Below are 14,689 nucleotides of genomic sequence, written 5' to 3'. Positions count from 1 at the left end.
GTCATGAAATAGTAAAAACAGAAATGAACGTGGTTAACCTTATTATAAATTTTTCACAATTTGTAATTTATAGGAATTATATTAGTAAATGTTTTGGAAACGACAAGCAAATGACTCATGCTTTTTATTTCATGAAAGATCTAAAGGTAGAAATTCGAAATTATTTTAAAAGAAAATGTAATCAGAAGAGACTTGATTTAAAACAGGTCTCAAAGGTTCTTTCAATCCTTTAGTTCCTGTTTTGTTATTTTATCTATGTATATTTTTGTATGTGATTTGTAAAAACGATTGTAAATATATGAACAAATAGAGTCCCTCTTATGAGGATTAAAGAGGAAAAAAATAATGACCTGTATTCCATTCAAATCACAAAATGTGTGGCCATTACTACACATAATAATCTATGCCTGTTCGTTAATTCAATCGTATGTTATCATTATCATGACAAAATTGATGAATTCCTGATGGAAATCTAAGTCCTGATGAGGGATTTGAACCCTCGGCCAACTAATCCAAAGGTTGTAGTTGTAGTTAGAACCACTGAAATCATTACAAAGATAATGATGTTTCTCTTACCTATTTCACAAGCAGCCCCGGCAAAAGAAGATGAACAGGTACAAACAGGTTCTAGGGTACTAACTGAACAGGTACCTGAATTCCGGCATGATGTGCTCGAACATTGCGCAACTTGCACTGTATGAAATATTAATACTAATTATAATAATAGCCATCTATCTAGAAACATATATTCCGAGGCGCATTGTTATTTTTATTATTATTATTACCCCGGCTTTAGTTCGAGCTGCCTTTCAGCGCTCGTGCATTCAAGGAATTAATCCTGCCGGGTACCCATTCACCTCACCTGGGTCGAGCGCAGCACAGTGTGGATAAATTTATAGCTGAAGGAATACACACACGCCAAGGCTAGAATTCGAACCCAAGACCCTCTGTATGGAAGGCAAGAGTCAGAACCACTTTACCACGATATAATATAATAATAAAAAACATTAGATTTTAGTTTCCCACGTCATTTCTTATGAAATAATATGACCATAAATAGGAATAAGCACATATTTTTTTTTAACAATGTGAGGTCAGTATAATTATATTTTAGAGGGTAAGGAGGATAAACTTTCAACTCGTTTTCTCCAAGTATTCATGGTTTTCAATCATGATTCCCATTGCAATTATATATGTAGCTCATTCCGAATTAGAAATAATGTTTTGATAATTTCATTGTTTGGATTCAACTATTGGAATCATTGTGTGTTCAATATGAAAACTGTAATGTAAAAAAGAGTGATATAACATACGTTTACGCAAACACTTACGACAACAATTAACGGATTAACAGTAGATGGAGTCAGCTTCAGACTCTTTCAAAACGCTTATTTGATTATGAAATCAGCATTTATAAATATCTTTAGTCTTAATATTGGGTTTTACTCTTCAAAACTTTTTGCTCAGCACTCTCTATTTTAGGCATGCCCATACAATGGCATACGGGTTTACTGGTGGACTATTGGGAAACTATCTCCAAATTTCCATGCATTTTTAGAAATAGAAAATCACTTAAAATGTCCGTTTGCAATCAATCTTTGTTGATAAAGTGGGATTTCAGTCGGTAGAGCAGGGTTTTTTTATTCGGATACTTGACAAGTTTCATGGTTATATTTTAAAACATTAAATACACTGACAAAATTTGATTGTAATCTCATACCCTGACAGACACCATTGGCAGCCATTTCATATCCATTGTCACAAACACACATGAATGAACCGACGGTGTTCAGACAGAAGCTGTTCTCGTCACTACAGGTTGTGCTTGTAAGACACTCATTGATATCTGCAAGAAAAAAAAAACACTACTCATTTCGGACATTTAAAACCGATACGATAGCATCTAATCAAACAGCCAATTTGAGTAACAAAAAAGATCGCATTCAAAATGTTTTATGAAAATAAATTGAGAACATGCAGTATGGGGTACAAAGGGGAACCTAATATAGACGCCAAATTGGTTTAAATGTTGTAATTCTAGCAAACATGTCACTCACAAATTGCAAGGTAATCACTTATGTTTTTTTTAATCATGCCATGCTGGAAATAATATTGTGTCACACAGTACGTTTCACAGTGTGTCCACAGCGTGGAATCAACATCACATCATTACAATGCTTTAAGGGATGCTCCCGCCTGGAAATATTTATACCTAGAGTGACAATGACAAGGAAAAATGCTGAAAATTTCATCAAAATCGTGCTCTTTCAAGTATTTTGATTTTGAAAATGAAAAAGTCCTATTTCAGAACCTACTTATGTAAAGCACAGGCCCATGATTATTATAACACTGCTACAGTAACATATAACTTTACAAAAACCTACGAATGATTTCATACCACTTATTGCGATGTGTCAAAAGTCGTTCGTTCGGTGTTTGTAAAGGTATTCATGGTATTTGTGACCGCAGCATAAATTTATAACGATGACCATTTGAAAACCCCCGAACCACCTGGTGCATTATATACGGTTGAAATAGTTCCAAGGAAAAATAAAGCATGTGCACAAAATGTGCTACTATTAAAAATTCCGGTGAAGAGGAAAACCTATCAAGATCTGCGCGTTGTTGTTGTGGTTGTTTGTGATGAATTTTTCGTCATCAGTATGTGTTATTAACCAAGGAAGCTCATTTATGTCATCATTATCCATTTTCATTTTATTTGGTTTAATTCCATTTCCAACCGTAACAATATAATATTTATTCTGTACATCTTAAAATCAGGAATAAAAAATATAGCAAATTATACTGTGTGGTCAAGATGATCGTACAAACAGGTTGGGAATCAAGGAGGCTGCTTTAAAAAAAAGCAGAACTTGTAAGCATCCTATTAAAACGATTCTTATGAATAGTATAGACCAAAAAGAGAACAGGGCCCCGTTGTACAAAGAGTTGTGATTGATCCGATCAATCGTAACTCTATGGAAATCCATCAGTGTCATAATTTTTTCTACAGGAAATTTGCAAAATGTCCTTTGTAATCAAACGAGAACACTCCAAATTGTCAAGAAGTCAATGAATTTATGGATATGGATTCATATCTAGAATATTATTTGAATAAACATGCATTTCATATGTTGACTTTGCTGGCTTTCCATAGTTACGATTGATTGGATCAATCGTAACTCTTTGAACAATGGGGCCCTGAAGTATTTTTCGTTGTCAAGTCCCCGACTAAGAAACAACTTAGGCCTACCGGTTGCAACAAGAACACAGTGCCGTCCTGGAAGGACGGTGGGATATAGATCCACAAACCCTTGGAGACATTGACAGGTGTATCCAACTCCCGATACGTCATTGATGCAGGTGCTATTACTCGAACAGTCGTTGGTGGCGACATCGGCACATTCATTGGTAATTGTGATTTCTGGAGACAGATTGAACAGTAAATGACGGCATAATTTTGGGATCCCCGACTATCAATCATTTTATTTGGGGTGGTGTTTGAATTAGATTTTCTTAATGAATACAGTCGGGAACGCTTTGACGAACGTAATTCGATTCAGATTCAGAGTATAGGGATCCCAAACGGTGAGGTAATACAGAAAGAAGAGGGGGAAAAGATAGCACACAGAGAGGTGAAAGAGAAAACTATTGTGCCATTTTAACCTGTTCTCTCATATCAATTGTATGCTGTAGTTTCGACTTCATTCATCTAATCTATAGCAATACCATGCAACCTAAATACGATCAATGCTACCACGTTGATACAAGTTGCAATTAATATCAACTGAAAATAAGACTTATTTCACGTGGCTCATTATCTCATCAAAATCCCTTTCGCATTCCCAAACCAGACCACATCCTGAAACTAAAAGTGTGGGTGTACATATGTGTGTGTGTTTTTTTTAGGGGGGGGGTATATTTCTTACCCTGTGCCTGTACTTGAGGCTGTATTTCAAGTTGGTGTGTTCCATCGCTTACGGTATTGTCATTGCTGTTGAGGTAGGCAGTAATGGCGTCGCTGATGGTAGAGGCATCGCCCACGAAATCGGCACCGACAGGAATACTGACCTCAGTCATCAAACTACCTTGGAAGAAACGGACTACCCCGACGTTGATGATACCCCGAACTCCTTGCGAGACTAATATTCGTGGCAACTTAAAGAAAACAAAGAGCTAGGAATGTGAATGAATTTCATCAGGGAGCGTCTCATGTATGGACGTTTGTCGGACGTTTCATCTGACAATGTCAATTCACCGACAGTTATTATATTAACAGTCAGTGCTTTTCAGCCAATCAGAACCAAGGAAAGGACAACAGAAGCACAACAATTTATTTCAGCAGTTTATCTGTCTTTTGATTATTTAATGTTGTTTATCCCAAATTTTCTAATCAAATATAGTTTTATCTTAAGAAGATAAGTATAGGGACATGTATCTCGTCGATTCTAAACTATATACAGTACGATGAAACGATTTCAGACTGAAATTAATCTGCAAAATTTGACTCACAAGATTTTGTACCGCAGAAGCTGCCGTCATGTATTCCTCGCTTTGTGGGTTTGTATAATTATCGTTGAAGTCCACGAGCTGTAACCCGATTCGATTTATTGCAAAACTAATGATGAATATTTGCAGTCCTGGGAAAAAATCATTGAAGGCATCGATAGGTGAGTTGACAGCACATTTAGCAATGTCATTAGAAAATAAAGACAAATCTAAATCTAAATTACCATAACAGTAATTGACATTTTTTCACCGTACATACTGCGGTGTTTTGATAACTGATAAGTCGTTTACTTATAAGTAGGCCTAACTTTTCACTAGCAATTTCTACTTAAATTGTTCATCATAAATAAAAACTTTCAATTTCACATCTTCAACGCAATGTTCATGCCAGTAAACCAAATCAACATATTAAAACAAAATAAGCAGTAGAAACGATTTCAAACGCGTGTATTCTTCGACCAAAAAAAATCAGCATTTTGTTGGTTTGATATTTCTCTATTTATTCAAATCAACATTTTTGTGGGGTGGACTTGACCTTTAAACACTACATATTATACATGCTTTGGTGAGGTTGGGTGAGTATGTGTGTGTGCGCCTATTTGTATTGTATTAGTGTATTCGTGCAGCTACATTAAGTTCTTCTTGTCATGTTTTTCTTGCACTATGTCGCCATTTTTTTCGTCTCATTTTAGTTTACAATTTCATTATGTCATCATATCTTAAATTACGATTTGTATATATGTTTCATAGTTTTATAATTAAAGTCCATAGATTGAACTTCAATTAGAACTTGTAGGAGCCTAACTTACTTTCAATGCATGCATTCGTCCAGAAGCTACGATCCCTGTTCGGTCGGCATAAACACGTTAAACCACTCAATGTCTGAACACATCTTTCTGTAAACTGGTTACATGAGACCGAACATTCATCTGTTTAAATATATAAAAAAAAGTGACATCAACATACTTTCTCATACTATTGCATATTGATATACATCAAATAAATAAAAGAAAACTTTAACTTTTACCGGACTTTAAATAATATTCGTCAGAAGTTTAACGTAGCGTACATATCTAGACGGTGTAGACAGCGCTCGACATTTCAAATTCTAGGCCTGTCCAACATCACTCTAAACAGCAATGCATGCCAAAACATTTTTGGTAGACCAAGGTTGTTGCGTAAAAGTGACATGTATGGATTAATTTCTGATCAGATCATTTGCGTTAAGAATATCATCATGATCATACTTATTCTTACTACTACTACTTCTACTGCTTCTACTTCTAATACTACTACTACTGCTACTAGTACTATTATATTTATAACTAATATCATTGCGATAGCTTTGATTATCATAACTATTATGACTATTATTGTTATCATTTTTATTATCATTATATTTATTGTTATTATTTTCATCATTATTATCATCATTATTACATTCTCATTGATATTATACCTTGACATTGGTCCTGGACCAGGCGAGTTTCTTCAGGGCATATACATTGTCCATTTAGGCATACCTGCGAAGAATGACAGGTGGTTGCCCCACACGTCAAATCTGCAGGAGGAAAAGGACAAAATAAAATATAAAATACAACTTGAAAAATGTTATAAATCTAAACCATCTTATCATTGAAGTAGCAACAAGCCTCTGTTTTCCCCCATTTTTTGTTATTTTGCTTTCTCTTTTTCTTTGTCTTACCTTTTGTCACCATTTCTTTCTTCAGTTACGTATTCAAGCATTTTATACATCACGTATGAGTTCCTCTTATATTTTGCTCTTATCAGTATTCGGACATTCTTCATAACAATACTAAATCAATAGAGCTCATGAAACAATTTGTTATTTTAATGATTGCTTCAGAAAGAAACCAGATAATATATCATTTCAAAATGATAAATACAGCAAAGTAGATGTGCTGGAAAATGCTTAAATTCAGACCATGAAGGATGGCGTGGATAGTATTGTGAGATAAGGGCCCTGTTCAAGATGAACAATGCATTCTATTGTAAAATCAGACGTTACTGAAAGTATATGATGAACCTTGTACAAAAAGTTACAATTGATTGAAAATATTTAGAGCGTCTCTTTGTGGTACTACCTCAAGGCAGGATAGATGCCGAGGGTGGAGATGGACGTGTCATCAAGGTGTCAAAGACAAACAGTCATTGTGCAAACGTGTAAAAAGGGGAAACGCCTTAAGGTGAAAACGCTGATGGCAATTCATGATGAAGATCCCTAACCAGAGCAACTGTGAATGCCAGTACTATTTCAGTGACAGACCTTTTGGTTATTTGTAATGTATGCTAATGAACGTAGAGGGCGTCACTGCAAAGTAGTGACGCCCTCTACGATCGTTTCGTGATGCATACCTATCTGGCACAGAGGGCCAGTTGATGTATCACCACACTGGCAGACTGGGCCGTTGGTACCTTCCATGCAGGTACCAGAATTCTGACAAGAAATGGTGGAGCAGCTTTCATCCTGAATTCCTGAAGAATGACATTGCAATTTGGAAAGAATATAAATTATGGTTTGCTTCTTGACATTATTATGTAGTGATTAACATGCTGTGTCAATATGAAGAAGGATCTTTATGGTCCATCTCTACTGGAAAGAACGCAACGTCCCACAGTGTGTGCCACAGTTTGTTCACAGTGTGGGGCACAACGTGAAATGACCTTCACACTGTTAAATTTGAGCATTTCAACATTGTGAATCACATATTCAAAAGGTTGACCATGTGGACACGCTGTGTACAGTCAAACTCTCAAGGTGTCCACAGTGTGAAAATATCATCACACTGTTGAATGTGAGAATTTTGAAAGTGTGAATGATATGTTCACATAGTCCACTGTGTGATCACACTGCTGTGATCACACTATGTGACACTGTGCTCTTTCCAGCAAATTTGGATTTGTTACAAATCTAACCATGGATCTTGTCAAGTTTCCGAATGTGCATGGTTTAAATTAATCAATACTTTGATGTTCTAATAAACATTTCCCTGTTTGGTATGACTGGTATGTCATTAAGCCTAACGAAGATATTTTGGCGAGTAACAACCAATACCATCAGTATTTCAATGTATCTTTAATCTGTCAATTATATCGAAATCGATGATACAACACAAGATCTTCTTTCTGGGATAAAGCTGATCCATGGAAATGTAGCTAACTTTGAAGTTTATACTTGTTCTATAGCTATAGGAAAGAGGAAATACAATAAACTTACTCTGACAGCTTCCGTCCATAGAACTCTGATAACCATCGCTACATTGGCACGTAAACGATCCTATGGTGTTTAAACAGAAACTGTTCGGATCGACACAAGGTGTGTTACTGGCACTGCACTCATTTGTATCTGTGGGAAAGTGTTGAGGTTGATTTAGACAAGAAATCAGCCGTGAACATGTTCTTTTTTCTATAGTCTTGCGCGGGAAATTATAATGACAGCGAACAAGAAAATGCCACAAAACTATTTTTTTCTTCTTAACTTCAATTCTAAGTAACAGTATGATCCATAACGCGGATAAACGAAGGGAATCGCATCTGTAACACTTTGCAATGTGATATCCAATTGTGAATTACACTAATAATTGTAATAATTATTGCGATCATATCAATGCTTTATTTCAATAACATTGGTGGACACGAGAAAAGAGATCAAGTCATTATTCACAAAAACCTTTTCACAGACTAAGGCTCAAAGAACACGCTAAGTCACTCTGTACGTTCTTTAACCGTGGTAGTATACTTGGACCACATATTGTGTCGAATATTTCGGAATCGGAATGATTACACACCTTTATGTGGCTTTATATTATATATATACTCTTTTGTCCATCATCAAATACATTTTTTTTTTAACCAGAAGCGTACCTGAGGGCAACAGATTCCACAAACAAAATTGCGATGAACTTTGTCTTTCCGCCTTTTTTGAGGGGGAGATGGGAGCTTGTAAACAAAAGTTTTATGCAGAAAAATATGTTTCAGCAAGTGGTGGTGGCATGATGTCTTTTTTGTTTTTATTCATAACTTTTATTGTTTTGCCTTATGTCAGAAAAAAGTTTACCCTTCATAAATATTTATCCAGGTACGGCACTGATTCATTCCACCTTGTAATTTCTCTTGTACAGTGCAACCAACAAAAACGGAGACCCGTTTTCAGAGATAGATTTCATAATTGTTTATAATGTTTTAACTGTAAATTTGATACTCATGGCAACGATGGAATCTCATCTCTAATATGAAACCAGCAGCTTATCAAATCGTTCACGTATGGCAGATTATAAACTATGAATATTGAGGCATATCGGAAACGATTTGCGCAGAATCTCATGTGCAAATCTGAATCCACTCTCATTTCATGGATCAGTGAGAGAATCTTGACAAAGAATAAAAAACGCTAATGAGCCAATCGTCGAATAAGCATAGTCGTCATATCGCGAACCAATCATGTTCAATTTTTCTGCGCAGCCTGGTTTTGACATTAAAATTTAAAACTCGTCTTGCTCAGTAATGCGTGAAGTGTGTTTCTTTTTATTACTGTAGGTATCTCAAAAAAAAGAAGAATAATTAAATAATATGATTATGTAAATCAGATATCATATTTCATTTGCCTTTGAAAAAAGACATGGGAATCCCGTTTTCATTTTTTCGGGGACGCACTGCATTTGAAACAACTACAAGAGCAAAAACGATGTTGGTGAATATTGTACGTAGAAGACCGCAATAGGGGAATGTGGGGTAAGTTGTGACACATTTTGCTTTTTGCAAGCTAGAATTGATATGATTAATAATCTTGTAGAAATACATGTAAGTACCTTGCCTTAAAATTTAATTCTTCTGAAATAATTTTCTACCCCCACACTGTAAGTCATCGTCACCCTTGAAAAAAGAGATGTCAAATGGCTCAACTTGCCCCATCTGTGGGGTAAGTTGTACCACCTTCTGGGGTAAGTTGAGCCACAAAAACTATGTAAAAATGTATGGGGGAGAAACAGCATGTCATTTTTTTTTATTTAAAGTCTTATCACTTGCTAATTCTCTATAAATACTAACATCCTCTAAAAGGAAAAGAACAGTCATGTAAATTTGCTCCTTTCTGCCTGCATATCGATGACTTTTTAAGATTTGTTCGTTTTGTATACATTATTATTTCACACCCTTTTTTACTTTTTTGGCTAAAATTTGTATTTTTCCCTCTAAAAAGTACTTATTGTTTCAAAGTTGAAAACAATGTGATGGGGTTAGGACTGGGTTATGCAATGGGTCATCAATACATGACACCACCACCACCACCACAATGTCTGACTCATTTATTATTGGCCGGGGGCTGGTGGCTCAACTTACCCCTACACTCTACATGTATGCTCAACTCGTATACATTCGTAATTCCGAAGCTTCGTTATTCCGAAGGTTCGGATATTCCGAAGGTTCGTTAATCCGAAAGCGAAATAAGGTTCGTTGTTCCGAAGGTTCGACGATCCGAAAACGAAATAAGGTTCGATGTTCCGAAGGTTCGTTAATCCGAAAGCGAAATAAGGTTCGTTGTTCCGAAGGTTCGACGATCCGAAAACGAAATAAGGTTCGATGTTCCGAAGGTTCGTTAATCCGAAAGCGAAATAAGGTTCGTTGTTCCGAAGGTTCGTTTATCCGAAAACGAAATGAGGTTCGTTGTTCATTTCGTTTTCGGACTAACGAACCTTCGGAATTATGAGCCTCATTTCGTTTTCGGGTTAACGAACCTTCGGAATTACGAACCTCATTTCGTTTTCGGACTAACGAACCTTCGGAATAACGACTCTCATTTCCTTTTCGGATTAACGAACCTTCGGAATTACGCCACAAATGTTCGGATTAACAAACATCGAGGTATAGGCAATTTACGTGTTTCGGAATTACGAACCTTCGGAATAAAGAACCTTCGGAATTACGAACCTTCGGAATTACGAAGTGTAACCTGCTCAACTTACCCCGCCTTCTTCTATTGAGACTACTCGGGTGATGAATATATGGTTGTTAGTTCAACATCTATGGATGATATTATCACACCCTTGATGGTTATTTTTACACCCTTTAGTGTTATGTTTAATCTATAGGGTGTAATTCCAACACGTCAGGATCTCTCCCTCTAGGGACGCCAACTGGTTTTAGTTTTAACACCCAGTATTTTTGGTGTATACTATATACCTTGGCATGTTGGGAAAGTCCCGACTAGTCTGCCGTCCATTCCACATGATAGAGTCGCATCCCCTACGATGCTGTATCCAGAATTACATTGGTAATTACACTGGGCGTTGACTGTAATCTCCACCGGTTGGCTACACTGGTCTCCAACACTGTTCAGGTTTGTAGAGACAGCAGGAGTCACGCAGCGTACATCTAAAATACAGATTGGGACGCGGGTGTCATTATAGGTGAGTGATTCATAGTCTTACAAAATACAGTTAGTATGTGGTGATGCGATACAGTTATGTATCTCATTTTAATAAAATAAAAAAGAAAGGGCGTAATGACATCGTTTATATCTTTGAAATAGTTAAATTATAACTATTTTGGTAGACCAAGGTTGTTGCGTAAAAGTGACATGTATGGATTAATTTCTGATCAGATCATTTGCGTTAAGAATATCATCATGATCATACATCGAGGCTGATGTCTCTTCAACTCAAACTTCTTACAAGACCACAGGGTGAAAATGAGATTAAACATGAATAACTGTTGACCCCTGGAGAGAATTTCATCAACATTGGTTATCCGACATTAAAGTTTTTGATCTGACAATTTTCTTTGATTTTCGATTAATGAGAAGCATAGTTTCTATAAAGGAAACTATTAAGTAAACCACCTGACAATTTGTTTCCTGAAACGCATTCAGGTAATACGCTTGTTACTTGCCTGAGAGCAAAATGACTGTAACGACAAGTGAACACTGATTCGTGTTTCCTGCAGCATCAATCGCAGTGTAGGTGACTTCGGTATCACCAGCAGAAAACATGGAGCCTGGTTCGTGCGTAGAAGTTAAAGAGGAAACATCCGAGTTGTCCGTCTGAGTTGGTGGGGTCCATGTCACACTGACAGAGGTGGATCCAGGGAGCAGAGTTGCTGACGCACTGGCCGGACAACCTGTGATGGCTGGAGCTGTCACGTCTGGTCATAACAAAAAATATGAATGTGCCAAAATTTATTTGCTGACATCATCATAAGTTTCCTCTTCAGGGAAACTTATTTTCGGGTCGTAAATATCCGTTAGGTAGCCTATATTAAGGCAATACTGTAGGTCTACGACCCGAATTAGATTCATCGTACGTTCAAAAGCTGATGGAAGTTTGTATAGAACCAAGGAGTAAAATTCTGTTTTGAGTCAGCAAATTTCCACCAGGACTCATTTGCTGTTCTACATTTACTCTCTTCTTGAATCCTACATACGTTGCTGAGCGAAAACTCTCTAATTTATTAATTCAGAGTGTCACTGAGCCAACCAGAACTTTCTGGTGCCCCTGACAATTGAATCAGCTAACGTTTATTGGTTACGTTAGAGTGGTTCAGTCTTTTTAAATTTCAAAGAGTTGCATCGTTAGTTAAACTGTGTTCATCTGAGTTTTGATCTGAAGAGAGTACCCGTACCATTTTTTATAGTCTCACCACTATTCGTCCTTGAAAAATGATAAGTTGATTTTCAGGAAAACAGTCACAGTTAGATAATCAGTCAAGTCTGAACAAGTTTATTTCATTTTTTATCATGGATTAAATAAAGTTGTGATACTCTAAAGCAATATATCACATTGATATTAGTTAGGGTTAGAAAGAATTTGTAGGATTTACCTTTTACTTGAACATTAAATGAGCAAGTAGCTATAGCTCCCCCGTCATCCTCTGCTGTGTAGGTTACTGTCACAATGCCAAACCGGAAGTCACTACCAGGACTTACGTTTGAAGTCAGTGTTGGCGTTCCTGTGTCGTCCGTAGCAGTCGGCTCAGTCCAGGATACAGCCACACTGCTTGAATCTGACAACACGCCAAGTCTACGCGAAGGGCAATTCAAGATTACCGGAGGTGGATTTACGACTCCTAATTGAAAAAAAAATTAGATGAAAAATAAAATTCTTCAATTATTATCAAAAGATACCCCTAAAAAGCCCATAAGATTCCAGGTGTTTTATTTTCTATTAAAAGCATGTATAACTGATACCACTTTCTTTTCTAAAGAATCCATTGTCGTTGATAGCTGTATAACACCAACACTGTATTTTTCATTCTTAAAATAAGGTACATGTAATTGGATTGCACTCTCACTGCTAGTGGAATATTTTTCGTTTTGATAATCTTTAAGGGAAACTTCTTGTAAATTCTAATACAAAATGTCAGAACTTTGATTTCTACGTCTGTGATTGTATCTCAATGACTTACGAGTAAATGGCAAATATTATTTCAGTGTAATCGGAGGGGGTAATACCTGGTGACGTCACGGTGACAGTAAATCGACACTCGTCTGAATTACCGGCAACGTCTACAGCTGTGTAGAGAACCTCAGTGGTGCCTTCGCGAAATAACGAGCCTGGTATATGAGTCGACCTCAAAGTTGACATTCCAGAATTGTCTGTGTGAGTCGGCGGTGTCCAGAATACTGGAACATCGGAAGAGCTTACCAGTGGAAGAACCCCATTAGCACTTGAAGGGCAATCCATGATGAAAGGGGTGGTCTGATCTGTAGAAAGAATGACAACGAAGGAATTCAAAAGACTGTCCAAAGTAAAAAAATCTAAGCATGATATTAAAGGGAATTTACATTTAAAAGGGCGGGAACGTTCCCGAGTACGATAAATACCTTTGTAGTATTTAGTCGAGCACGCACATAAGGCGATGTGTAAAATGCGGATTGTCCGCACACTAGGACAACGGAGGTATTTCGGAGGTATTTATTGACATTCTTTTCTCTGAAAAATGGCATGGAAATTCAGGAGACGATGATAGGTATCGCTACCACATGCATGGAAGGTGAACCGATTTGGTTCATTAGTTTTGTTTCATGGAATCATATTGTTAAGCGTTCTGGAACCTTTGAGAACGTTCCAGTCCTTGAACGCATAAAGTTCCTACCGACTGGTCTTTGGACCAGAAGACCATGATAGTTGTCATTGATGCACAGGTCTCGCTTCTTTTACTTGATCATATGCACATACATTGTCCCCACTGCTTCCACCACGGACAGCTGATGATATAGACTTTTGGGTGCAATATATTCAATATTCAAGATTCAATGTAATTTTTAGGAAACGGGCCCACAATATTGCGAATGGAGAATTGATCCTGTGCATATAGAACGCACCCCATGCGTAACGATGACAAGATAGATAACAACTCGTATTCACCAAGTGTAGCCAATCATGCTTCATCGGTTCATTGGGTCCTAGTTATTCTTCCAGAGGGCCCTGTATTACATTACCCACTTCCATTGTAACATGTCAATAGATTGGTTAGATGTCCCACGATCTCATTTTTGTCTTCTATGTAACTCAACATGACACAGTGACGACTACCCCATTGTTTGTATTATTAATGAAAGGTACGGCATCGCGTTTGCTATAGAGTCCCAAAGCGATGACGTCAGTTGCCATGGTCTCATGCCGCGGCTTGGTTCTAAACAAATGAACCTGCCAAATGAAAGCCTGTGTTTCTCATAGGAGAAAATGGGTGCTATCGGAATTTGATCGCTTGCAACCTATTTTTCAGAAGAGCCAAAGTCACACAATTGTGTACAGACGATCGTCAGCTGCGACTCTGTTAAGAACCAGCCCGCCATGACACCATGTCAACTGACGTCACACTTCGATGCTCTGTATCCATATGTTTTATAAGATTAGCTGATTGGTTGTATCGATGCCATGTGCGAAAGAAAATGTATTCTCACCCCGCACTTGGACAGTAAAGGAACAGGTATCTTCAACTCCCTGGGAGTCTATAGCAGTGTACGTCACCAGAGTCGAGCCATATCCGAACATACTGCCTGGCTGTATATCCGACGTCACAATTGGGGTGCTCGCGTCATCGTCTGCAGTAGGTGGAGTCCAAGACACGGCTACCTCAGACGAAGTGACTGGCAAGTTTATGCTCATATCAGATGGGCAGTTCATCAGTACAGGTCCTGCATTGATTTCCCCTGTTCACAAAA

The 14,689-nt window shown here is 37.3% G+C and overlaps 1 protein-coding gene across 1 annotated transcript in view; it reads right to left on the bottom strand.

Annotated features, from left to right (window-relative positions):
* Positions 1–14,689, bottom strand: part of LOC129269620 (hyalin-like) — a 41,581-nt gene that overhangs the window by 13,144 nt on the left and 13,748 nt on the right. The window contains exons 11-24 of the mRNA XM_064105817.1: positions 14,429–14,677; positions 12,974–13,225; positions 12,343–12,588; positions 11,416–11,667; positions 10,708–10,899; positions 7,748–7,876; positions 6,886–7,005; positions 5,969–6,070; positions 5,319–5,438; positions 4,513–4,640; positions 3,930–4,158; positions 3,254–3,424; positions 1,721–1,846; positions 577–693 (exon numbers count right to left, since the gene is read on the bottom strand). Of these exons, the coding sequence (XP_063961887.1) occupies positions 577–693; positions 1,721–1,846; positions 3,254–3,424; positions 3,930–4,158; positions 4,513–4,640; positions 5,319–5,438; positions 5,969–6,070; positions 6,886–7,005; positions 7,748–7,876; positions 10,708–10,899; positions 11,416–11,667; positions 12,343–12,588; positions 12,974–13,225; positions 14,429–14,677 (2,433 nt within the window). The remainder of the gene's footprint in view (positions 1–576; positions 694–1,720; positions 1,847–3,253; positions 3,425–3,929; positions 4,159–4,512; positions 4,641–5,318; positions 5,439–5,968; positions 6,071–6,885; positions 7,006–7,747; positions 7,877–10,707; positions 10,900–11,415; positions 11,668–12,342; positions 12,589–12,973; positions 13,226–14,428; positions 14,678–14,689) is intronic.

This window comes from Lytechinus pictus, chromosome 10, assembly GCF_037042905.1.
Source record: "Lytechinus pictus isolate F3 Inbred chromosome 10, Lp3.0, whole genome shotgun sequence".
In the NCBI taxonomy this organism is placed as follows: Eukaryota; Metazoa; Echinodermata; class Echinoidea; order Temnopleuroida; family Toxopneustidae; genus Lytechinus; species Lytechinus pictus.
This window is presented reverse-complemented; position numbering and strand designations above follow the sequence as displayed.